Source organism: Balaenoptera musculus, chromosome 11 (genome assembly GCF_009873245.2).
Source record: "Balaenoptera musculus isolate JJ_BM4_2016_0621 chromosome 11, mBalMus1.pri.v3, whole genome shotgun sequence".
Lineage (NCBI taxonomy): Eukaryota > Metazoa > Chordata > Mammalia > Artiodactyla > Balaenopteridae > Balaenoptera > Balaenoptera musculus.
Window position 1 is genome coordinate 19,304,602 of NC_045795.1, and position 26,925 is coordinate 19,331,526.

At 39.3% G+C, this 26,925-nt stretch overlaps 1 protein-coding gene across 4 annotated transcripts in view; it reads left to right on the forward strand.

The window, feature by feature from the left end:
- The first annotated feature begins 363 nt into the window (after positions 1 to 363).
- Positions 364 to 26,925, forward strand: part of MRS2 (magnesium transporter MRS2) — a 31,994-nt gene continuing 5,432 nt past the window's right edge. For all 4 annotated transcript variants that reach the window (XR_005021811.1, XR_005021812.1, XM_036868509.1 and 1 more), the window contains exons 1-9: positions 364 to 664; positions 2,497 to 2,570; positions 4,990 to 5,026; positions 6,274 to 6,386; positions 8,108 to 8,281; positions 9,975 to 10,105; positions 11,117 to 11,233; positions 19,577 to 19,729; positions 20,023 to 20,140. Coding sequence is in view for 2 of the 4 variants with exons in the window: in XM_036868509.1 (XP_036724404.1) it covers positions 475 to 664; positions 2,497 to 2,570; positions 4,990 to 5,026; positions 6,274 to 6,386; positions 8,108 to 8,281; positions 9,975 to 10,105; positions 11,117 to 11,233; positions 19,577 to 19,729; positions 20,023 to 20,140 (1,107 nt within the window). In the remaining 2 variants the exon portion in view is untranslated. The remainder of the gene's footprint in view (positions 665 to 2,496; positions 2,571 to 4,989; positions 5,027 to 6,273; positions 6,387 to 8,107; positions 8,282 to 9,974; positions 10,106 to 11,116; positions 11,234 to 19,576; positions 19,730 to 20,022; positions 20,141 to 26,925) is intronic.

A 26,925-nucleotide genomic window follows, 5' to 3' on the forward strand; every position in this document is an offset into this window, starting at 1 on the left:
TTCACTTCCAAATTGCAGACTGCATCATACGTATGAAAATGCTCCAGAGACCGCAAAGCATTATATACATGCTGGGTATTTTTTCACATTTAACGATTACTAGTTAATAGAAATAATCGACACTCTACGCGCCGACCTGACCGCTCCAAGGCCCTATGGGTCGAATCTAGGTTAGAGAGTTCGACTCACGCAGGTAAACGCGCCCCGCCCCCCCGAGCCGGTCCCTACACGCTTTACAGGTACAGACTCAGGTGTAGGAGACAAACTCCGATTGGCCGAGGGATACGAGATGCCCACCCAAAGGCACCTTCCGAGCATGCGCGAGAAATTAGACGCAGGCGCGCTCCGCGCATGCCCGGTAGGCAGGGGCCGCAGCTTGGGCGCTCGCGCGAGGTCGCGAATAGCCGGCTGCTCCGCTGCCGTCAGGTATGAAGGGCTGGGGTCTTGCAGCTGCCTCCTCCTCGTTCCAGCGCCATGGAATGCCTGCGGAGGTTGGCCCAGCTCCTGCCCCGCGCGGTGAGGTTGCCCCGGCGCACCCTGTGCGCTCTGGCCTTGGGCTTGACCCCCGGGACTCGCTCCGTTGCCGCCTGCGGCCGCGCCGCCGAACTGCTCGGAAGGAGGTGGGCCGCGCCGCTGTACGGGCCCCGCCGGCTCCCCACGGCAGGTACTCCCCTCTCCGCCCCGCAGCCCCGGGACGCCGGGCTTGCCGTGATCCCAGGGCCCCGACCCGACCACCGGAGCCCACGTGGCTGTGGCTTCTCCGGCCTCGGTCTCCAGGTCCGCCCTTGGGCGCCCGGCTCTTGTCCCCTTGCACAGGTCCGTGGGCCGAGCTGCGTCCCACCAGCTCCGAACGCGACTGAGCACTGCGCCTTGTGACCAGCTAGAGCCCGACCCGACAGGCCTCTGTCTTTCCCACCGCCCAGCTGCAAATCTCCAGGCTTAAGTGCGCTTGTGAAAAGATTTTTTTTAAAGAGTTTCGCTCTTATCTGTCATCATAGTGCTGAAGCTAAGATTAGGCTTATCTACCTGAAATATTTTTTTAAGTATCTTCCCTGTCTTCTGTCTCTTCCTTATGGACGGACACATTTATACCTTTGTCCCGTTGCTCAGGTAAGGGGTGGGGACGCACCTAGAAGTGAGGCTGAAGACTTTGAAACTTAGTGGGAAGAGTTGCTTCTGAGAAAGATCTGACTTTTTTCCCAAGTACTGTGTAACCAGCCAGCCAGAAGGAGTCAGGAGATGGGGGGGAGAGGGGTTGAAATTTGAGTTATTTTTTTTCCCCTGAATGATAGAGCATGACGGTAATACGTTGACATTTTCACAGATGTGACAGTGTGGGTGCTAATATTGCTGAGAAACAAAAGGCATTAAAATATATGGCTTCGCAAAAAATGTCCTCAGGTTTCTCAGTTGTACTCTCAAAATGCTCCCGAAGTAACTCACCATCTCCACCTTCTTCCCCGTACCCATTAGGAGACTCTTTCCAAATTGGGTTACATTTCATATTCCCTTCTTTGTTTGGTAAATCCCTGGGAACCCAGGTTCAGCCCATCTAATGTTTTAGGACAAAACATTAGATGGTAACATTTTATCTAACTTGTGACTGATTAGGAAATGCTGATGTGTAGCTCTTTAACCTTTATTCAGCTGACCCTCATAACATAGTTTGCATTTTGTAGAAGGGAACCAACAAACCTCAGGTGGTAACAAATTACATGTCTTTAAATGTAATAGGAAGGAATAAGATCAGAAATGAGAATATATCTACACGTTCTGTAGATAGGAATTCTGTTCATTCCTCTTATGTTTAGTATTTTGAACAGTGTCCTTTGTCAGGCATTAAATTTATTTGGTTATGCTCGAGAGCTCACTTCAGCTCAGTTTAAATCACATGTTTTAAATAGGTTTATTTTCAAATAAAGATTTGTCTTTATTCCAGTTCACTGGGGTCTCCATTCCAGTGCAGTAGGTTATTTCATAAGTATGTTCACTCTAAAGTATATCTGTGAAAAAGAAGTCAATACATAGAAGTAAAATCAGTAGGTTTCATAATTTATAGGTCAAATAATCCTGATATTGAAATGCTGAAATGTCAGGTGGTTCTTGGAATGTATGTTTTCTAAACTGTACCAATGTAACTTGCCTGAAGAGCCTTTCTAAACTAGGCAAAAAAGAATGGACATTTTATTTTAATCTCAGAACATTGTTATACACTTATTCATCCAACTATAAGATATCAATAATACTTAGAAAGGAAAAGCGGTGATTGGATTCCATAGATTATTCTAATGCCTCACCTAAGCTACTCATTCATTGCCAAACCTAACATTATCATCTACAAATATTAACAAGAGTGTTTCTTATTTTCCCTCTAGGAAAAAGATTCAAAACATAGTAAAATAGTCTGAAGACCTCCACATACTGTGAGAATTGTATCTTAGCTATATGTGAAAACCAATCATATGATCATAAGGAATTCTCTGCTTCGTTTTTCAGGTGAAATTCACCAGTTTAGAACTTCTGATGTCTCTCAAGCCACTTTAGCCAGTGTAGCCCCGGTGTTTACTGTGGTGAGTTTGTGTGGTCCGTTTGATAATATTACTTACTTTGTTTTATAATGAATCCTTATACTTATAAGTCATTGTCTTTTGCTTAGCCAGTGACCTGAGTACCAGCTAGGTTTGCTTCACAGCACTCTTGAAACTTTGCTAATGACTGTAGAGCTCATCTTTTAATACTAGAACAGGTGGCTCAAATCACAATTCAGAGCTTCCTATTTGAATACTGAAGATTTCTCCAGAAATCTATTTAGAAGTCCTTGAAGGCTGTTAATTACAAAACGGCTTGAACCTGTGCTATGCAACGTACTATATGCAGAAGCATTTTGAGGGCAGCACAGTGTATTAGCTGAGAGTGCATGCTTTGAAGGGTCATGATCTCTGCAGCTTTCTCTTTTTTTCAGGAAAAAAACTGAATAAAATAACACAAATGGTGTGTCTCACACACACACATATTTAGAGAGAGAAAAATAAAGTGCTTGCTCTGAGCCAGAGTTTCTAAATTCAGATCTCAACTCTGTCTCTTACTAACTGGATGGACTTGGACAAGTTATGATAACATCTTTGTGCCCTAGTTTTCTCATCTGTATACTTGGGGGTAAAAGTACCCACCTTATAGAATTGTGAGATTTAAATTAACTCACATATGTAAAACCCTTAAAAATAATACCTCATGCATGGTAAGCATTCAGTGTATATTAGCCATTATATATCATCCTTATTATTTAGGCTTACTAACATAAGAACTTTTCTTTATCAACTATACAGAACAAGATAACTTTTACACGTAGTTCTGGGGGTTATCACTGTTATTCACTGTTCTGGAAGAGTTAGCCAGTTTAATTAACAGTACAAAATCAGATGTTAAATATTGAAAGAAGGTTCTTTGCAGGTGAAATCATTGTCTACCAAGAGCACTTAAAATCAGTTGATGCTATTTGAAATAATGTGAGTTACATTACAAGGTAAACATTTTTTTTTAAAAATCAGTTTGTATGATCTCATGTTTTTTTTTTTAAATCAAAAAAATCCCATTAAGGAAAAAATGTAAATACTGAGATGCAAAAATATTCACCATACATTGTTAACTTGAAGGTGGAGGGAAGACTGCAAAGAAGTGTGTGTAACATGAATATATTTAATAGGAAAAAGTCTGGAAGGACATTCAGTAAAATATTAGCATGATTTTCTCTAAAAATTTGTGACCAAATAGTTTTATTTATCTTTATTTTCAAATTTTCTGCAGCAGATGTATATATTTGTGAAATAAGTGTAAGGAGGAAAGCTAGTGTGTATTACACAAAACATAAAGCTTCCCTTGATGTAAATTTCCCTTGAACTCTGATGTTTTATGATACTCATATAATCCTGTTGATCTTATCTTTGCTCATGAGAAGCAAGCTGAAATATATATTGTGAGGTTTTATTGTGTTATTATTAACACAGCATGTGTATTTTCCATGGTAATAACCCAGGACTTGGACCTACAACTGTATCTTAGAGTGTGTCTTCCTGAAAATGCATATTTAATAGTAATTAACACAGCCCAGTACCTAGTGATTCATTAAATATTATTTGACATCTTCAAACTTGACTATGGACAAGTATTACAGGAAAACCTTCCCTCTGCTTTATAGGAAATAAGTACAGTTTCTGCATTGTGTCCTCTTTTTAAACTCTCAGAAGAGGTCTTTTTGTAAACATTTATTGATTCTGCAACACCCACCAGAGAGACTTCATAGCCTCCCATAGATACTTAGATTCACCAGATAAGCCACACTTGGTCCCAGTCTGTTCAAAAGGATAAAGGATAGGACGTGCAGAAGGGCAGCATTAGGTGTTTTCTCTTCAAAAGAAGTCCTTACAGCCATGCAGGGGCTCCTGTGGCCCCCTGTGTGACAGCTCAGGTGAGAGGAGAGGATATTCTCAAATGTGGGTGTGAGATCCACCTCGGCTTAGGATCCCAAGGCCCTCTAGTGCCAGTATCTTGTAACCATCCCAGAGACACATCCAGGGCTCCCACAAGGAGCATAGTCAGTTACAAGAACCACTACACTCGGGAAAGGCAGAACCATGGCTTCCCAACAGGTGTCTGTAGTCTGTTCTTAGTCTTTCCAGTCCAGAGCAGTCTGTCTACCAGTCATTGGGCACTTTTACCATAAGCGTTGTTGCCTATTAACACAACTGACACTCCTTTATCAGATCTCCCAGGGAACCCAGTTAGAAAGTTAATCCAAGGTCAGATTTGTCCTAGCAAAGGGAAAGGGAATTTTTTTTTTTTGACCCTTAACTCATAACTGAATTTAACTTAAGGGCAGTTATAGTTTTTATCTGTATTTCAGTATTTGGGAGAATTATAATACCGTATGATATGATACCATAAATAATGTACTGATTTGGGAGAAAATAATATTTTATTATCTCTCTCCAGACAAAATTTGACAAAGGGGGAAAGGTTACTTCTTTTGGTGAGTATTTGTAATTTTCTTTTAAATCACTCATCAATGAATGAGTGAACCCACTGGAAGTCAAGAAATTATAATATTTTGAGTAGAATATTCTTTGCGTATATGGATGTGTTGAAGGAGATCTTTTTCAGCACTTGCCCATCTGTCCTAATTGGAACTGGCAACACCTGACCTGTGTTGTTGTTGTTTCAGGAGGCCACTTTCACTGGAACAGGATGTTAAAGGAAGAGCGTAGGCTGGTGTGCAGCTCAGAGAGAAGCACTCTTCTCCCTTTTGTTTCTCTTCCTGAGTCTCCCTTTCACTGCCCCGGTCCTCATGTCCCTCTCCTCCTGTACCATGTTGAAGGCAGAGAATCACATAATACCACTGTTATTGCAGTAGCAGTGGGTGACAGCAGACAGAAGGGACAGGGCACTGGATGGCAGTCAGATGGAACTCTGCCAGTGATGGCTCTCATGGACGGTTACTTTTTTAAATGAAACCAAGCATTACTTTACTGTCTGACCTCAGGTGCAGGTTTCAGGTCTCCCATGTCCTTCCTACCCCGTGGTCCTGTTCCTGCTGTTGCTAAGATCCTAGTGGAGTATTTTGGGCGTTTTTTGGCTCGGCATCTCCTTCAAAAGGTGGTTCTACTTAGAGCTCTATCACAGGTGTGGCTTGATATTACAAGAATAGATGCTAGTATTACCAGCATCATTTCTTGAGTTTCTTCATCTGTTTTGCTTTCTCTTAGGTAATAAATTTAGTTTTCAGGTAGGAGAATCTAGTGTGAGAACTGACTTTATTTTCTCGTTTTGTATTAGTCCAAGAACAAAGAAAATTGAACTTGTCTGTTCATAGATTTAAAATGCTGAAGTTGATAATGTAGTAAGGAAAAAATAGAAAATAGAACTGTAGTTCTATACAGTTCATATTTAAAAATCCATGAATCTAGAGCTAGAGATTGATACTGTAAATTCCAATGATGTATAGCTATGGTTTTTATATTGGTCCCAAAGGGCTTTTCTAAATACAGAGAAATTTTATGAAGTGTGGTTAAAAGGAGAAGAGAAAAATTAGTTTGACCAGATTTAGCCTGAGTATGTTTTTGAGGTAGAAATGGGTATTAAAAATACCCATTTTAGCTCTTGTTTCTGGTAGTAATAGAAGATTATCTTGGTGGTGGGAGGGGTACTCTGATATAAAAATCTAAACTTTTCGGTATATTGGTTTACCCACTCTTTTTATTGAACATGTTTCTTTTATAGAAAGGAAGAAAACTGATTTATATCAAGAATTAGGTCTTCAAGCCAGAGATTTGAGGTTTCAGCATTTAATGAGTATCACAACCAGAAACAATAGGATTATCATGAGAATGGAGGTAAAGGATTTTATTCCATATACATTTCTCCACTGCAGTCTTATAAAAGTTACTTCGTAACTATCTTGATCAATAACTAGGTTAAAAGTAATTTCGTAATAAAAATAGCTATGTGAAACATAGAATATTTTATAATATAACATGTTGTTAAGAGTAAAACTCATTTTACGTGGATTATATACATATGCTCAGCAGGCATAGCACTGCTCTGTTTATGATGGAAAAGATCTGACTTCGGTCTCCATTCTCACTGTTTGAATTTAGTCTCTAGTTTCTGAAATAAGAGAAAGAATCTTGATTTATAATAGACATTTTCAGTCATATACGGTTATGTGTAATTGTAGCGTAACTTCAGCTACTAAGAATATATTCTGGTTTTCCTAATAGCCTAAGAATATCCTTTAAAGTTTATCATCTTAATTTAATTTTTTATTTTTATGGAAAGCTTTAAGTTATTTTGGTGGGCTAACGTTTAAGGTTTGGACATAGATGAGGGGACGCAGTTGTCAATGGTACCGGCCCTGCAGTGGACATGAGACTTGCTTTCTTCAAGAAGTCTTTGATGGCAGGTTTTTGTCAATTTATCTAGAATTAACTTTTTAAAACATTAAAAAGGGAAGCAGTCTTTTCCCAAGTGATTTTTCTCCAAAACACATTCTTCACTTTTATTATCAATAGCTAGCACCCTTCAAAACAGTACCTCTTTAATGAAGAGATAGAGAAGTATGTGATAAAGCAAATTCAGCAGAATGTTAATCGTATCATTGAATTGGTATGTGTATAGGTATTCACTGTGTAATTTTTCAACTTTTCTGAATAAACACGTTCATATTGTAGTTGACCCTTGAGCCACATGGGGGTTGGGGGCGCTGAACCTCCACACTGTCAAAAATCCACATGTAACTTATAGTCACGGTTCCTCCATATCTGCTGTTGCACATCCTCAGATTCAGCCAACCACAGGTAGTGTAGTACTGCGGTATTTACTACTGAAAACAATCTGCACGTAAGTGGACCCGCATGGTTCACGCCAGTGTTGTTCAAGGGTCAGCTGTAAAATGGGGAAAATGGGAAAGAAAAATTTCTGATTTTTATATCACTAATACAGTGGCCACAGGCTACTACTCTTCTGTGTTACTTTTCTAACATAAAAGACGTCAGTCTTTCTTTTTAGAATAAATTTTTAATTTCATAGTGTTCTAAATTAGAGCACTAAGGATACATTTTATCTTTATCATTTTGAATTAGCTTAATGTGTTTTGGTGATATTTTAAAAAGGAAACTTTCCCATTTCAGCCAAACTAATCATGATTAAGCTAAATCTTTTCTAAAAGTCTGCTGAATACCTGACTTTTAAGAAGACCTTATCTTGTTTCCTTTGTTCTCTATATTTCTCATGATCACCCTGGAAGTCCTAATAAATACATAATTTGTTTAATTCTAGTTCTGTTGAGACTGAGTTAGAGGTATCAAGACTTGGATTTATTTTAGGCTTCCTCTCTTTAAAAAAAAAGTCTTGACTTTTTTTGAAAAACCAAATGAACAGTGATTTGGTTTAGGCTTAGTCCAAAATTAATAGAGTATTAAATCCTATTAAGGTTATTTTTTCCCTACAACTCTACAACTTACATGTGCATGTGTGTGTGTGTACATATATATATATGTGTGTGTATGTATATATATATATATATATATATGTTTTTTGTTTTTTCTCCCCCCAGTATTTGAAAGCTGTGATAACTCCAGAGTGTCTTCTGATACTAGATTATCGTAATTTAAATTTAGAGCAGTGGCTGTTCCGGGAACTCCCTTCACAGTTGGCTGGAGAGGGTCAACTTGTCACATACCCTTTACCTTTTGAATTTAGAGCTATAGAAGCACTCCTGCAATATCGGGTAAGCCTGTTTTTATTTAGCTTCTTGAACGTTTTCTGGTTTTACAGTGCTACTGAGGAGGAAGACACATTGGTATTGTTTTAATAGCACTTTCCCTAACCACACCCTCCCCCCAAATAAAAACATTTCTTATAGGGTCTTATATGCAGAAAGTACTTAATTCTTAAACTTTGTGACCCAAACAAATAGATCTAAAGTCTCTAGGTATGGTATACATAGAGTCTCTTTGACAGCCATGTTATGACGTTCAGTGAAGCACATTTCAGGTTGTCTATCCGTTGTTCAATTTTAATAAGTGTATTCGGGGATGCTAATTCAAAATACTTACCCTAAATATGATATAAATGAACATATCAAAAGGTTTTAACTGTACTCCATTTTATTCTCTAACTAAATTGTTGTGTAACTGCTTGCACATGATAAATATTATAGCACGAATCTTTCATCAAATCATTCTGATAGTTTCCAGATCATTCTTTGATTTGTTTGTATAATCCTTTGTTTGAGCTAGCTAAATGATGCCTGTGTCTGAGACCTAGTTTGACATAGGAACCGTGTACAATTCTTACGATTCCTCCTTTAAGTTGATCATCATTGGGTGTCTGAGGATCCTGTCAGGCTCTGAACAAGGATGGTCACTGCTTTCCTGGCCCCAACAAATCTTTCATCATCTTTTCTTCCCCCTATTAGTCAGGATAGTACTGTTCAGGACCTGGCTACATGCAAGAGTCAGTGCCATGAGCATGCTAGCCAGAGTGGGAGAAGAAGAGGGGAGAGTAAAGGGGACATGAGGTGGCGGGAGGGGGGGGTTGGTGGAACCTGGCACCCTTCTTTGTCTGCCTTGCTCTACTGAGGGAGTAGGAGATGGCTCTGTTCCTTACTCAGGTTAATGAGGCAATAGCACCAGCTGGTGCCAGCCAATGAGATGGTGTCTAGTTGAAGCCCAGTTACTAAGCAGGGAAAAAATGGAAAGAAACGAAGGTATAAACAATAGTCAGTGGCAAGCTACACAGACTGACTAAGCTCTCAGGAGCTAATGCTGGGATGGATAGTATATGTTGGAATTTACATTATTAATTAATCTTACTGCTTAATTCAGCTGCTCTTATGCTGTTTACCAACAGGTATGGAAGAATTTTAATATTTTAAGAACTAGTATAGCTGTATCAATGTATACCTGCTGATTGATTCCTGCTGTGCCTATATTAACCCGAATAATAAATACACTTTTGACTTTTCAAGTTTATTTCGTAAAGTTTAAGGTATGTTTTGGTTTTCAAAAGAGCCTTGTTCATAGGAGTTTTGAATTGTATCCTATTTACAAAGAACATATGTATTGTTTACCAGATGTAAAGTTTATGTTTTAACCAAAGAACGGCAGCTTTTCTTTTAATCAGTCCTCCATTCCTTTCATAATAAGTGTCTGGTGTCTGTAGGGGGAAGAGTCTTATGGGAGTTAATTCCCTAGCAACCAAATGGGAGCTTACTAACAACATTATGCATGGTTATCTTTTAACCTAGGACGTCTAGTTTTTAATCATCTGGGATGGGCATTCCAGCAGTGACCATGTTCTGAAATGTTACCAGCCTTCCTAGCTATTACAGATTTCTGTATTTAATCAGAGGATTCACTGACCCTGAGTATTCTAAAAAGATTGTTTTAATTCTTATGAAAGGTCATGTTGTTATCTAGATCAACACTCTTCAGGGGAAACTTAGCATTTTGCAACCACTGATCCTTGAGACATTGGAAGCTTTAGTGGATCCCAAACATTCTTCCATAGACAGAAGCAAACTGCACATCTTACTACAAAATGGCAAAAGGTAAATAAGGGTGATTTACCAAGTTGGGAGTTAGACACAAATGTCTTAAACTTCTCTTTCAGTAGTCTTAACAGTGAAATGTTTAACGTAAATTCAGGTCCAAAATTAGTGTAATTCTTAGCTGTTTTAAAAATACCAACTAGTCTTGCTAGTGGTAATGACATTTTTTTACTTTGTGACTTACTCTCAGTACCTTCATTTCCATATTTGGTTTTCACTGTCTTTCATAACTTTAAAGTAAGAAAGTAGCCTAGGTGGGAAGTTGAGCTAAAGGGGGCACACAAACTAATGTTTATTGAAAAGCTATTTTGCATGAAATGCTGTATCAGTCTCTTTTATGTGTGTGATGTCATCTCATCCTGTCAGCAATCCTGTTGACATGGTCCTCATTTTGAAGATAAGAAAACTGAGGTCTAAGTAACTTGTCTAAACTTTAACAGCTACTAAATAGCAAATCTAGACTCAAATCCAATTTTCTTTCCCTCCAAGGTCCATGGGTTTTTTTGTTTATCATAATGCATTCCAGAATTTAAGGATAATATTTTAATTTATATTACAGACTGAATGAACATGCCCTCAGGATTTGTACCCCCTAAAAATCCATTCAGGAGTTAACAGTTAAAATTCCTGAATCAGTAGTTCTTTGTCTGAAAATATTAGGATGTTTTTATGAATTAAAAGTAAATAGTCTGTTCATCACTGCCATACTTATTAAGAGTAAAGATAAATTTCTAAGCCCAGAGCTTAAATCACAGTGATTATATGTTTCTGAGATAAATAATATATGCTGAAAATTATATCATTGGTTAATTTTACCACTTAATGTAGTTTTGGGATTGGGAATTGATTCTCAGAGTGCATAAATATAAAAAAATTTTTTTTACAAATCAGTGTTTACCATGAATTTGTAAGTGGATCTACTTGATAAGACACTAAAAAGGCACTATTCTTGTAGGGAAATATTTTTATAGGTTTATTTTATTGATCGTTTCTATGCAACTACTCTTACAGCCTGTCAGAGTTAGAAACAGATATTAAAATCTTCAAAGAGTCCATTTTGGAGATCTTGGATGAAGAAGAGTTGCTGGAAGAGCTCTGTCTGACAAAGTGGAGTGACCCACAAGTCTTGTAAGCAGACAGTCATGCTTTGTTAGTTTCTCTCTTAGGATCAGTTGTTTGTCTTTTCAGGATGACTTTTTAGGGAGGACACAACATTTTTCTGGGATAGAGGATGTAGGCACTTTGCATCCCCAGTTATTTCACTGTTTCCTGTACCATATTGCATCTGATTGAATTTAATGAGGAGATATTAAGTGCACACTGTGTATACAACAATATGCTGGGCTTTGACTATACACGCACCATTACCTTTATCTTCAGAGGACTGGCCACCAAAGTGACATACACATCTACCCAGATAACTTACCTGGAGAGTTCAGCGGGAGAGAGGAGGGAAAGGGTGGGGTGCAGGGAGGCGAGTAGAAACACTGGCACAGATTCTTAAGTCTGGTTAATATAAAAACGCTCTCGGGCTTCCCTGGTGGCGCAGTGGTTGAGAGTCTGCCTGCCAATGCAGGGGACACGGGTTCGGGCCCTGGTCTGGGAGGATCCCGCGTGCCGCGGAGTGGCTGGGCCCGTGAGCCACAATTGCTGAGCCTGCACGTCTGGAGCCTGTGCTCCGCGGCGGGAGAGGCTGCGATGGTGAGGGGCCTGTGCACCGCAGTGAAGAGTGGCCCCCGCTTGCCACAACTGGAGAAAGCCCTCGCACAGAAGCGAAGACCCAACACAGCCATAAATGAATAAAAATAAATAAATTAAAAAAAAAAAAAGCACACAAAACTGCAAATACTCTATAAAAAAAAAAAACCCCTCTCATCTTATAAACCTTTTATCTCTTATGAATTCAGGAATCATTTACGCTTCTTGTGCACACCCAAGTTTAAATGTTGACTTTTTAAATACCCCAAATATTTCATTTTTGTACTTTGCAGATCAGTATCAGAGATTAATACACCTTTGTAATGTGCATAGTTTCTGTAGTGTGTACAGATTTTTCAACATTTTGAGAAATTAGTTATCTATATTCTAATGAACGATTAAGATAAAAAGGGCTCTATAACGCTTGATATTATAGCAGCTAGATATAGTAGCAGAAACTTGATCACTCTTGTAACTCTTGCTTGCTTTGCTTCTTAGGCCAATTTATCTCTAATATGCTTTATAAGTGTCTTTTACAGAGTGCTTCATTCCCACTTATCCTCCTTGGTAGGGAGGATAATTTACAATGTGTGCTAATTTCTGCTATACAGCCAAGTGACTCAGTTATACACATGTATACATTCTTTTTGTATATTTTTTTCCATTGTGGTTTATCCCAGGAGATTGGATGGATATAGTTCCCTGTGCTATACAGTAGGACCTTGTTGTTATCATTCTGTATGTAATAGTTTGCATCTGCTAACCCCAAATTCCCAGTCCATCCCTCTCCCTCCCCTCTTCCCCCTTCCCCCTTCCCCCTTGGCAACTACAAGTCTGTTCTGTATGTCTGTGAGTCTGTTTCTGTTTTGTAGATAGGTTCATTTGTGCCATATTTTAGATTCCACTTATAAGTGATATCATATGGTATTTGTCTTTTTCTTTCTGACTTCACTTAGTATAATCTTTAGGTCCATCCATGTTGCTGCAAATGGCATTATTTCATTCTTTTTTATGGCTGAGTAGTAGTCCATTGTGTGTGTGCGCACGCGTGCGCGCATATATATATATATGTATATATACACACACAGACACACCACATCTTTATCCATTCATCTGTTGATGGACATTTAGGTTGTTTCCATGTCTTGGGTATTGTGTATAGTGCTGCTATGAACATAGAGGTGCATGTATCTTCTTGAATTATAGTTTTGTCCAGGTGTATATGCCCAGGACTGGGATTGCTGGATCGTATGGTAGTTCTATTTTTAGTTTTCTGAGGAACCTCCGTACTGTTTTCCATAGTGGCTGCACCAATTTACATTCCCACCAATAGTGTAGGAGAGTTCCCTTTTCTCCACACCCTCTCCAGCATTTGTTATTTGTAAAGTTTTTAATGATGGCCATTCTGACTGATGTGAGGTGGTACCTCATTGTAGTTTTGATTTGCATTTCTCTAATAATTAGTGATGTTGAGCATCTTTTCATGTGCCTACTGGCCATCTGTATGTCTTCTTTGGAGAAATGTCTATTAAGGTCTTCTGCCCATTTTTTGATTGGGTTGTGTTTTTGTTGTTGAGTTGCATGAGCAGTTTGTTTATTTGGGGAATTAAGTCCTTGTCAGCCTCATCATTTGGAAATACTTCCTCACAGTCCATAGGTTGTCTTTTTGTTTTTTTTATGGTTTCCTTTTGCTGTGCAAAAGCTTGTAAGTTTGATTAGGTCCCATTTGTTTACTCTTGGTTTTATTTCTATTACCTTGGGAGACTGACCTAAGAAAACACTGGTACAATTTATGTCAAATACTGTTTTGCCTCTGCTCTGTTCTAGGAGTTTTATGGTGTTGTGTCTTATGTTTAAGTCTTTAAGCCATTTTGAGTTTATTTTTCTGCATGGTGTGAGGGTTTGTTCTAACTTCATTGACTTACCATGCAGCTGTCCAACTTTCCCAGCACTACTTACTGAAGAGACTTTTTCCTGTTTATATTCTTGCCTCCTTTGTAGACGATTAACTGACCGTAGGTGTGTGGGTTTATTTCTGGGCTGTCAATTCTGTTCCATTGATCCATTGTTTTGCTTACTGTAGCTTTGTAGTATTGTCTGAAGTCTGGAAGAGTTATGCCTCCTGCTCTGTTTTTGTTTCCTCAGGATTGCTTTGGCAATTCTGGGTCTTTTATGGTTCCATATAAATTTTGGATTATTTTTCTAATTCTGTGAAAAATGTCATGGGTAATTTGATAGGGATCTCATTAAATTTGTAGATTGCTTTGGGTAGTATTGCCATTTTAGCAACATTCTTCTAATCCAAGAGCATGGGATATCTTTCCATTTCTTTGAATCCTCTTTAATTTCCTTTATTAATGTTTTATAGTTCTCAGCATGTGAGTCTTTCACCTCCTTGCTCAGGTTTATTCCTAGGGTTTTTTTGTTTGTTGGTGTGATTTTAAAAGGTATTGTTTTTTACATTCCCTTTCTGATATTTCATTGTTAGTGTAAAGAAATGCAACCAATTTCTGAATGTTAATCTTTTTTTTTTTTTTTTTTTATAGCTACTTTATTTATTTATTTTATTTTATTTTTGGCTGTGTTGGGTCTTCGGTTCATGCGAGGGCTTTCTCTAGTTGAGGCAAGTGGGGGCCACTCTTCATCGCGGTGCGGGGACCGCTCTTCATCGCGGTGTGCGGGCCTTTCACTATCGCGGCCCCTCCCGTTGCGGGGCACAGGCTCCAGACGCGCAGGCTCAGTAGTTGTGGCTCACGGGCCCAGCTGCTCCGTGGCATGTGGGATCTTCCCAGACCAGGGCTCGAACCCGTGTCCCCTGCATTAGCAGGCAGATTCTCAACCACTGCGCCACCAGGGAAGCCCCTGAATGTTAATCTTATATCCTGCTACTTTGCTGAATTTACTTATTAGATTTAGTAGTTTTTGTGTGGAGTCCTTAGGGTTTTCTATGTATATGGTATCATGTCATCTGCATATAGTGACAATTTTACCTCTTCCCTTCCAATTTGAATACCTTTTATTTCCTTTCTGATGGCTGTGGCTAGGACTTCCAATACTGTGTTGAATAGAAGTGGTGAGGGTGGGCATCCTTGTCTTGTTCCAGATTTTAGTGGAAGGGCTTTCAACTTTCCACTGTTGAGTATACTGTCTTTGGTTTTGTCATAAATGGCTTTTACTATGTTTTTATCATGGATGGATTTTGAATTTTGTTAAAGGCTTTTTCTGCATCTTTAGATGATCATGTGGTTTTTTACTTTTATGTGGTGTATTACACTGATTGATGTGCATATGTTGAACCATCCTTGTGAACTTGGGATGAATCCTGCTTGGTTGTGGAGTATGATCTTTTTTATGTGTTGTTGGATTCAGTTTGCTAATGTTTTGTTGAGAATTTTTGCATCTATGTTCATCAAAGATATTGGCCTGTGATTTTCTTTTTTGGTGGTATCTTTGGCTTTGGTATCAGGGTGATGGTGGCTTCATAGAACGTCTTTGGGAGTGTTCCCTCCTCTTCAGTCTTTTGGAAGAGTTTGAGAAGGATGGGTATAAGTTCTTCTTTGTATGTTTTGTAGAATTCACCTGTGAAGCCATCTGGTCCCAGACTTTTGTTTGTAGGGAGTCTTGTTTTGTTTTGTTTTTTTACAGATTCTATTTCACTTCTAGTGAATCAGTCTGTTCAAATTATCTACTTCTTCTTGATTCAGTTTTGGTGGGCTATATGTTTCTAGAAAGTTGTCCGTTTCTTCTAGGTTGTCAAATTTGTTTGCATATTATTGTTCATAGTATTCTCTTATGGGTTTTTGTATTTCTGTGGTATCGGTTGAGATTTCTCCTTTTTCATTTCTTAATTTGCTTATTTGGGTTCTCTCTTTTTTCTTGGTGAGCCTGGCCAGAGGTTTGTCAATTTTGTTTACCCCTTCAAAGAACCAGCTCTTGGTTTTATTGATTTTTTTTCTATTGTTTTTTTAATCTCAGTTTATTTCCTCCCTGATATTTATTATTTCCTTCCTTCTGCTGACTTTAGGTTTTGGTTTTTCTTCTTTTTCTAATTCTTTTAGCTGGTATGTTAGGTTGGTATGTTAGGTGGTATGTTAGGTTGGTGAGATGTTTTCTTGTTTTTTTGAGGAAGGCGTGTATCGCTATGAACTTCCCTCTAAGAAGCGCTTTTGCTGTATCCCATAGATTTTGTGTGGTTGTGTTTTCATTGTTGTTTGTCTCAAGGTACCTTTTAATTTCCTTTTTGATTTCCTCATTGACCTATTGGTTTTTAGTAGCATATGGTTTAGTCTTCATATAATCATTTTTTTCTCATTTCTTTTCCTGTGGTTGATTTCTAGTTTCATGCTGTTGTGGTCAGAGAAGATGCTTGAAATGATTTCTATACTCTTATTAAATTTGTTGAGGTTATTAGTTTTGTGCCCTAGTATGTGGTCAATCCTAGAGAATGTTCCACGTGCACTTGAAAAGATGTGTATTCTGTTTTTTGTTTTTTGTTTTTTTTGATGTAATGTCTTGAAAATATCAATTAAGTCTAACTGTCCTATTCCATCATTTAGGATCTCTCTTGCCTTATTGATTATCTAGAAGATCTGTCCATTGATGTGTGGGGTGTTAAAATCTCCTTTTGTATTCCAGTCAATTTCTTCCTTTATGTCTGTTAGTGTTTTATGGATTTGGTGCTCCTATGTTAGGTGCATATATGTTGACGATTGTAAAATCCTCTTCCTGTACTGATCCTTTTACCATTATATAGTGTTCTTTTCCTTTATGGCCTTTGTTTTAAAGTGTATTTTATAGTCTGATATGAGTTTTGCAACTCCTGCTTTCTTGTCATTTCCATTTGCATGAAATATCTTTTTCCATCCCCTCACTTTCAATCTGTGTGTGTCCTTTGCCCTAAGACAGGTCTCTTGTAAGCAGCATATTGTAGGCTCTTGTTTTTTTATCCAGTCTGCCACTCTGTCTTGATTTGAGCATTCAGGCCACTGACATTTAAGGTAATTATTGATACATATGTATCCATTGCCATTTTAAACCTTGTTTTCCAGTTGATTCTATGGATTTTTGTTGTTGTTCCTTTTCTTTTTTGTGGTTTGATGATTTCCTTTTATTTTATGCTTGTGTTCTCTTCTTTTTGGTTTTTGTGGATCTAGTGTATGTTTTTGATTTGTGGTTGCCCTGTTTTTCAAGTATGTTAACCCCTTCCTATATCTGCTTGCTTTAGACTGATAGTCATATAAGCTCAAACACATTCTAAAAAACAGGAATCTACATTTTCTTACTCTCCTTCCCCACGTTTTATGATTTTGATGTCCTTTTTTACAGCTTCGTATTTATCCTTTTGCTGTTTCTTGTGTTTATCATCCTTTCACAGTAGGTTTTTTTTTTTTTTTCTTTTTGATGTGTATACTGGCTAACTTAAGTGATTTACTTTTCAACTGTGATTTCCCCTTTCCTATATCTTCTTTTGTATTTAGAGAAGACCTTTCAATATTTCTTTTAGGATAGGTTTGGTATTGCTGTATTCTTTTAGTTTTTGCTTGTCTGAGAACTTCTTTATTTCCCCTCCTATTCTAAATGATAATCTTGCTGGATAGAGTATTTTAGTTTGCAGATTTTTCCCTCTCAAAACTTTGAATATATTTTGCCACTCCCTTCTGGCTTGCAGTGTTTCTGTGGAGAAATCAGCTGATAACCTTAAGGGGATTCCCTTGTAATTAACTCTTTGTTTTTCTCTTGCTGCCTTTGGAATCCTCTCTTTATCTTTAACTTTTGCCATTTTTATTATAGTATGTCTTGGTGTAGGTTTGTTTGGGTTCATTTTGTTTGGGACCCTCTGTGCTTCTTGTATCTGGATATCTGTTTCCTTCTTTAGATGTGGGAAGTTTTCAGCCATAATTTCTTCGAATACATTTTCAATCCCCTTTTCTCCTTCTGGAATCCCTATTATACATAGATTGGCATGCTTTATATTATCCCATAGGTCTCTTACATTGCTTTCATTTTTTTTCATTTGGTTTTCTGTCTACTGTTTTGATTGGGTAATTTCCATTATTCTGTCTTCCAGATCACTTATTTTTCTGCATTATTCATTGCCTTTGGCTTAGCTTTCGTTTCAGCAAATGAATTTTCTAATTTTTCTTGGCTCCTCCTTATAGTTTCTAGTTCCTTTTTACAGTAATCTGCATTTCTGTTGATAGCCTTTCTTAATTCCTTCAGTATTTTCATTACCTCCTCTTTGAACTCGGTGTCTTTAGACTGAAGAGGTCTGTTTCATTGTTTGTTCCTTCAGGGCAATTTTCTTGGTCTTTTAACTGGGAGTGGTTCCTCTGCTTCTTCACTTTGCTTATATTTCTCTTACTCTGCGTTTAGGGGAAACAATTATCTACTGTAGGCTTGGAGGGCTATTCATATGCGGGAGCATTCCTGCTTAGCTTTTGTAGGTTTAATATTTTTTTGGCTTGAGGGCTGCTTTTGGTTTGGATGCTTGCCATCTGTTTCCTCAGCGTGTGCTGGCCATTATCCCCTTGTCAGAGGGTGAGCAGGTGCGTGCCCCACTCACGCTCCCAGGAGGTCAGGGGCAGCGGTTGGTGCCTGGTCACAAGACCCTCGGCATTGGCAGGCTGCTCCCACCTCTGGAGCCTGAGATGGCAGTGGTGGCTCGTGCCCGCACCCAAAGCTCATGTAAGCGGTGCCCTGCTGCCTGAGAAATAAGCTCCTATGGAGGTCCCACCCCTCTCCTCATGCCCCCCACCCCAACAGTGGTGCCCTACCTCTCTGGGGGTCCCAGGCTTCTTCCCTCAGTGGTGGCGCACCACACCCTAGCCCCCTCAGGCAGCCACCCCCAGTCTTCTCCCCTGTTCTGACCTCCGAAGCCTGAGCCTCAGCACCCAGCCCACACCCACCCCAGTGGAGGACCGTCTCAGGCTGGGGAGTGCCAGGCAGCGGCACCAAGTGACTCTGCGGGGCTCTCTCCGCTTTGCCCTCCACAAACTGTTGGTTGTGCCCTCCTCCGAGGCTCTGAAGCTCCCCCTCTGTCCCAGCTGATCTCCCCACCAGTGAGGGAACTTCCCAGTGTGCAGACACCTTTCCTCTTTCACAGCTCCCTCCTGGGAGCAGGTCCCCTCCCGATTCCTTTCTCTCTCTCTCTTTTTTTTTTCTTTTGTCCTACCCAGTTATGTGGAGATTTTCTTGCCCTTTTGGAAGTCTGAGGTCTTCTGCCAGTGTTCAGTAGGTGTTCTGTGAGTGTCATTCCACATGTTGATGTATTTGTGGGAGGTGAGCTCCCTGTCCTACTCCTCTGCCATCTTGAGCCCTCTGACTGTATTGACATTTTTCAAAAACAGTTTACTTCATATATGAAAATGATGTTATATATTTACCTTGGAAAGGAAATGCTCTTTATGTTCATTTTTAATTTTTGGTTTTGTTTTACCTGATAGTGATTTGGGATTTGCACTAATTCATCAGCATTCACATGTCTGCATTTTCCTGTAACTGGTAGCATTGCATGAGCGTCCCTGGAATCAGGGCCATGGAATACAGTCAGGCCTCTGTAGGGATGGAACCCGTGTCCTCAACTACCTGTGTCATGTTTAGGATCAGTTGGCAAAGCCACTCCAGACTGGCCTCAATCACAATAATAGTAAAGGCAAAGGGTAGTTTTTTCACTGGTAGCTGAATATTTTATACTAATTCAGGAAGTTCTGTGGTGCTAAATGTATAATGCATGTATTGGGGGCATGTTAATTATGTTAACTCTTTTAATTAAAGTGAAAAGAGCAGTGCTGGGATTGACCATGCAGAAGAGATGGAGTTGCTGTTGGAAAACTACTACCGATTAGCTGAGGATCTTTCCAATGCAGCTCGGGAACTTAGGGCACTGATTGATGATTCACAGAGTATCATATTCATCAACTTGGACAGGTAAGAAGGCATCGTATAAAACAATCAGTAAGTATTTTCTTTATAAAATAATACACAGTAATAAAGCTTTTAAGGATAGCTTTGTTTTTCCATTTTGGAAAGAATTACACCATCGTTATCGTTTGTAATTACTACATGGAATATACCATTATTATCGTTTGTAATTACTACATGGAAGTGTCTTTTTTTTAAGATGTATGTTTAATCCATGTGGTCTTTAGTAGACTATTTAGTGAATTTGCTGCGTGTAGTTGGTAAGATCTTCTGAACTAAGCAGTTGTTCTCCTCCCCAGCCACCGTAATGTGATGATGAGGTTGAACCTACAGTTGACCATGGGAACCTTCTCTCTTTCGCTCTTTGGACTAATGGGAGTTGCTTTTGGAATGAATTTGGAATCTTCCCTTGAGGAGGTGAGAATGTATTATTTCAGTAATCTAGAGATTGTTTTTAATGTTTTGAAGATAATTTTTTTAATGGATTTTTTAAAAAAGAGACTTTATTTATTTATTTATTTTTGGCTGTGTTGAGTCTTCATTGCTCCGCGCGTGCTGGCTTTCTCTAGTTGCAGCAAGTGGGGGCTACTCTTCGTTGTGGTGTGTGGGCTTCTCATTGCGCTGGCTTTTCTCTTGTTGCGGAACATGGGCTCTAGATGCGCAGGCTTCAGTAGTTGTTGCTCGTGGGCTCTAGAGCGCAGGCTCAGTAGTTGTGGCACATGGACTTAGTTGCCCTGCGGCATGTGGGATCTTCCCAGACCAGGGCTTGAACCCATGTCCCCTGCATTGGCAGGTGGATTCTTTTTTTTTTTTTAACATCTTTATTGGAGTATAATTGCTTTACAATGTTGTGTTAGTTTCTGCTGTATAACAAAGTGAATCAGCTATATGTATACATATATCCCCATATCTCCTCCTTGCGTCTCGCTCCCACCCTCTAGATGGTCACAAAGCACCAAGCTGATCTTCCTGTGCTATGCAGATGCTTTGCACTAGCTATCTGTTTTACATTTGGTAGTGTATATATGTCTATGCTACTGTCTCACTTCGTCCCAGCTTACCCTTCCCCCTCCCTGTGTCCTCAAGTCCATTCTCTACATCTGCATCTTTATTCCTGTCCTGCCCCTAGGTTCTTCAGAACGTTTTTTTTTTTTTTTTTTTTAAGATTCCATATATATGTGTTAGCGTACAGTATTTGTTTTTCTCTTTCTGACTTCTCTCTGTATGACAGACTCTAGGTCCATCCACCTCACTACAGATAACTCAGTTTTGTTTCTTTTTATGGCTGAGTAATATTCCATTGTATATATGTGTCACATCTTCTTTATCCATTCATCTTTTGATGGACACTTAGGTTGCTTCCATGTCCTGGCTATTGTAAATAGAGCTGCAGTGAACATTGTGGTACTTGACTCTTTGAATTATGGTTTTCTCAGGGTATATGCCTAGTAGTGGGATTGCTGGTTCGTATGGTAGTTCTATTTTTAGTTTTTTTAGGAACCTCCATACTATTCTCCATAGTGGCTGTATCAATTTACATTCCCACCAATAGTGCCAGAGGGTTCCCTTTTCTCCACACTCTTTCCAGCATTTATTGTTTGTAGATTTTTTGATGATGGCCATTCTGACTGATATGAGGTGATACCTCATTGTGGTTTTGATTTGCATTTCTCTAATGATTAGTGATGTTGAGCATCCTTTCATGTGTTTGTTGGCAATCTGTATATCTTCTTTGGAGAAACGTCTATTTAGGTCTTCTGCCCATTTTTGAATTGGGTTGTTTGTTTTTTTGATACCAAGCTGCATGAGCTGCTTGTAGGCAGGTGGATTCTTAACCACTGTGCCACCAGGGAAGTCCCTTTAATGGATTTTAAAAAGAAAGTTTTAACATGTATACACCCCTAGTGAAATTAAATATATACTGTAAGTCATTTAAAATTCATGCCGTATTTTTAGACTCTGTTATAACGTAGATAGCCTAGGTTACCTTATGATTCCCAAAACATGTAATTACACATGGGAAAGGTTTGACAAAACAGTAGTACACTGTGAGGCAGTGTTAATGAGGGATTCTTTTCTTTTTTTTTTTAAATTCTTGTGTGTCAGGCAGTGTTCCGGGCAGTTGCATGCTTTATTTGACTCAGTTATCAAAACTCTGAAAATGAATGTATTTTCCCTGCTTTATAAGTAGGAAAACTGAGGCTCAGAAAATGTTAGTAACTTGCCCAAGGGCACAGAGCTAGGAAATAACAGAACTAGGATTTAGTCCCCAAGACTTGCACTTTTCACTTTGCTCCGCTTTAATATAACACTAAACTCGCAGAGTTTTTTTTTTTAATTAAATTATTTATTTATTAGGCTGTGTCAGGTCTTAGTTGCGGCATGTGGGATCTTCGTTGCGGCATGCAGGATCTTTTGTCGTGGCATGCAGACTTCTCTGGTTGCAGCACGTGGGCTTCTCTAGTTGTGGTGTGCGGGCTCTCTAGTTGTGGCACAGGCTCAGTAGTTAAGGCATGCAGGCTCCAGAGTGCAAGGCCTCAGTAGTTGCGGCATGCAGGCTTAATTGCCCTGCGACAGGTGGGATCTTAGTTCCCTGCCCAGGGATGGAACCTGCATCCCCTGCATTGGAAGGCAGATTCTTAACCACTGGACCGCCAGGGAAGTCCCTCGCAGGGTTTTTCATATCACTGTAGGCTTGTACTTTCAAAAGATGTCTTACTGTGAGATTTCTAGAAATGAATCTGCATGTGCGTTCGGCAGGCATACTCTGGCGCTGGATTCTGTGTCCTAGTTAACAGATCTATTCTCTGTCTCTGGCTGTCGCCGAAGTCCAACCCACGTCCTCTCATCAGGACCACTATTCACTTTTAGAAAGTGGTCTTTAAAAGAAGCAAATCTGATGGTCACTCTTCTGTGTAAAATTATTCAGGGGGTTTTGATTGTCATTAAGATAAAAATCCAGATTCCTTGGCCTGTAGGGCTTTTCCCGGTCTGCTGCACCCACATCCCCGTCTTGTCTCCAGACACCTTGCCATCACCGTCGGTTGATTCATCACTATTCTTACTCACGGGGCCTCCACACGTCTCTCCTCGACGTCCACCTGTTTTTGCCTAGTTAACATCTGTTTCTCTCTCAGGTCTCAACTTATGTGTTACTTCCAAGGAGACTCTCCCCTGACTGCACCCCCAACCCAGCCAAGTAAAATTACTCCCCCAGTTATACGTGCCCAAATAATCCCACACTTCCCATTTGCCATGTTCCTCAAATTTGCAGTTGCTGTTTAAAAGTCTGCAAAAGATCATAGCTCCCTGAAGCAAAGTCAGCATTAGTCATTTTAATGCTCCTTATAAGATGTGAAAGAAAAATAAATGCAACACCCTTCATTCATTCATCTTACAGATACGGTTTTTGGTGCCTGTTGCACACTAAACACTGCTTTTAGCCAGGGGGATATAGCAGTGAGTCCCTGCCCTTGTGGAGATTCCATTACAGTGAGGTAGGAGAGAATAAACAGACCCATGGTATATTAGGTGGTAAGTGCCATAAAGAAAAATAAAGCCAGGTAAAGGGATAGAGACTGTTAGCAGAGGTGAGACGAGGGGCATCCTAGAGATAGGGTGGTCGAGGAAGGTCTTTCTGAGGAAGATGACCCTAGAGCAGAGACCTGAATGAAAAGAAAGTGGGAAGGCCTGGGGGGAAGGTGATCTAAGCAGAGGGAACCACGCATGTGAGACTGAGGCAGGGATGCACTGAGCCTGTTGAAGGAACAGCAAGAAGGCCAGAGTGGTAGGGGAGGTGCGTCAAGTGGAGAGAGGCAGGGAGAATGTCAGAAGGACAGAGGGGGAGGGCATGTTGATTTTGTGGAGCATGCTAAGAGTTTGGGCTTATTCTAAGTGTGATAGGAATCTCTTGGAGGCTTTTGAGCCCAAATATAGTAAAAAGTCCAGTAGTCGCCAAAATATGTTGTGTGACATCGACCAACCCTGGACATTCTCAGAAGGTACTCCCAAAGACCTTTGCAAATTCCCCAATTTGTGACTGCAGAACTCTAAGTTCCTGTCATTCTCCCAAATTATTTTTGTTAAGAACTATTTTTATGTACATATACTCACTCTATAAGCTATCTTAATGCTCACTCTAATATTTTTCTCTAAATGCCTATTTAAAAAAAGAATTTTTAGAAATTCCTTTCTGATAGTTTCAGCATATGCAATAATTCTGGTTGTAATGAGATCTGAGTAGAAAGTAGTGAGCTAGGCTTGTCCCCAGAGCAAGATTCAGATCAGTGTCTCACCAGAGTCGCAAATGACATCTCCAGGTTTCCTGGAGAAGAGTTGAAAGATGTTCATTAAATCTAGGAATATCAGAGGTTTCCCTGTCCTTGTATAGTTGGGGTTAATATTTACAACGGTGAATCCAAGATAGGAAAAACATTTTTCTTTTTTAAAATAATACCAGACTGTCTCAAGAATAGTCAAAGAATTCCCATACAGCCTTTACCCAGATTCTTCAAACAGCAACATTTTATCATATTTACTCTATCATTCTATCAATATATACATACTTTTTTTCTAAATCATTTGAGAGTAAACAAAAAATGATGCTCCTTTACACCTAGATATTTCAGTATATATTTCCTAAAAACATGTGTTCTCTTACATAACCACAGCTCCAGAAAATTAACATTGAAACAACACTATTTTCTAATCTGTGGACCCTGGTCAGGTTTCACCACTCAGCTCAGTAGAGCCCTTTGCCTCATAGAAAACCTTGGATCGTGTGTTGTTATATAGTTGTCATGTCTCCTTAGGCTTCTTTAATCTAGGCCAGTTTTTCGGTCTTTGTCTTTCATGGCCTTGACATTCACAAAGAATGTAGGTCAGTTGTTTGGCCCTTGATACTCTTTCTTCATTATTAGATTCTGGTTACACATTGTGTCAGTGTGTTCCTCACATTGAATCCCATCAGGAGACTCTTGATGTCAGTTTGTCTCATTACTGGTGATACTAACTATGATCATTTGGTTAAGGTGGTATCTGCCAACTTTCTGTCCTGTGAAGTTACTCTTTTTCTCTGTGGAATTAAGTATCTTGTAAGAACTCTGCTATTCATCAAATTTGTTCCCTCTAGTTTTTTTTTTTTTTAATTCAAGTATAGTTGATTTACAATGTTGTGTTAGTTTCTGCTGTACAGCAAAGTGATTCAGTTATATATACATTTTTTAATATTCTTTTCCATTGTGGTTTATCATAAGATATTGAATATAGTCCTCTGTGTTATACAGTAGGCCCTTGTTGTTTATCCATTCTATATATAAAAGCTGACATCTGCTCACCCCAGCCTCCCACTCCATCCCTCCCCCAACCCCATCCCCTTGGCAACCACAAGTCTGTCCTCTATGTCTGTGAGTCTGTTTCTGTTTTGTAGATAGGTTCATTTGTGCTGCATTTTAGATTCCACATATAAGTGATATCATATGGTATTTGTCTTTCTCATTCTGACTCATTTAGTATGATAATCTCTAGTTTCATCCATGTTGCTGCAAATGGCATTATTTCATTCCTTCTGATGGCTGAGTAGTATTCTATCATATACATATACCACGTCTTCTTTATCCATTCCTCTCTCGATGGACATTTAGTTTGTTTCATGTCTTGGCTGTTGTGAATAGTGCTGCTATGAACATAGGGGTGCATATATCTTTTTGAATTATAGTTTTGTCTGGATATATGCCCAGGAGTGGGAGAGCTGGATCATATGATAATTCTATTTTTAGTTTTCTGAGGAACCTCTGTACTGTTTTTCATAGTGGCTGCACCAACTTACATTTCTCACCAACAGTGTAGGAGGGTTCCCTTTTCTCCACACCCTTTCTAGCATTTGTTATTTGTAGACTTTTTAATGATAGCCATTCTGACCTGTGTGAGGTGGTACCTCATTGTAGTTTTGATTTGCATTTCTCTAATAATTTGCACCCTCTAGTTTTAGCATCCACTAATTGATCCAAAACTGATTCATGCCTGAATCAAATACTGCAGTGATGATTATCACATGGTGATTTCTAATTCCATCACTCCTCCTACTTTTATTCTTTATAAAATAGAGCCTTCCTTCTCTCCCAGTTATTTATTCATTTGTATCAGTATGGACTCATGGGGTCTTACTTTAGTCAATGAGTTATAATCTGTCACTACTGTCATTATTTATCTTGGTGTTCAAATTGTTCCTTTCATGCTGACGTCTGAGTACTTTTGACATGTCCCCATCAGTTTTAGTGCTTGTTTAGCCTCTGGCACATCAAGATGTTCTAGGCATCTTATTTCTAAGGAGTAGATAGACTGAACAGTGGCAGAGATGAAGAGTTTGAAAGGTAGGTACTTAAACATACAGTACTGCAGGGCACGCCCAGAGCAGAGGGGGCATTAAAAATCCAACTCTTAGACACTTGTCCCTTCCCTTAATCTCCTAGAGGTCTCACACTGTGCTGTGTGTGTATTTTAATGACACATAGAATTTTGGATTTCTTACCTCTCAAGTTTATCACATTTTAGCATTCCCAGACTTTTGATTTATAGGGCATTACAGAACCAGTCTATAGCAAAAAACAACGGTAATCTGGGTATGCTAAATCTCATTTAAACATAATTTTTACTTAATAAATTAGGGCCTTCGTTTAGGATAACTGGAAATGTGTTCATCCAAACAGTTAACTCACATTAGCACTTGTCTTCTTGATAAATTATGTCTAACATCTAATTTCATGTTTAAAAGGAGGCAGATTTCTTTTTCATACATAGCTTGTATTTCCATCAGTGGTTACTGATCATTTTGGAGGAAATTGAGCTCCCAATCACTGGAGACCAAGCCGTTGTTGATAATAACGAATGGCATTTCTGTAGCTGAGACTCCTTCCATGTGGGAGATTAATATAAATTCTGTGATTCTGTACATTAACACATGCACTCAAAAGCATCACACTGCAAAAAATAATACAATTCTGAAAATGACAGGGGAATTTCCTGGCGGTCCAGTGGTTAGGACTCTGGGGGCCTGGGTTTGATCCCTGGTCAGGGAACTAAGATCCTGCAAGCCACGCAGCGTGGCCACAAAAAAAAAAAAAAAAGAAAGAAAAGAAAATGACAGTGAGGGAAAATGTTCACTGTAAGTCAGAAGTTCCCAAACTTTCTTGGTTCATGATGCT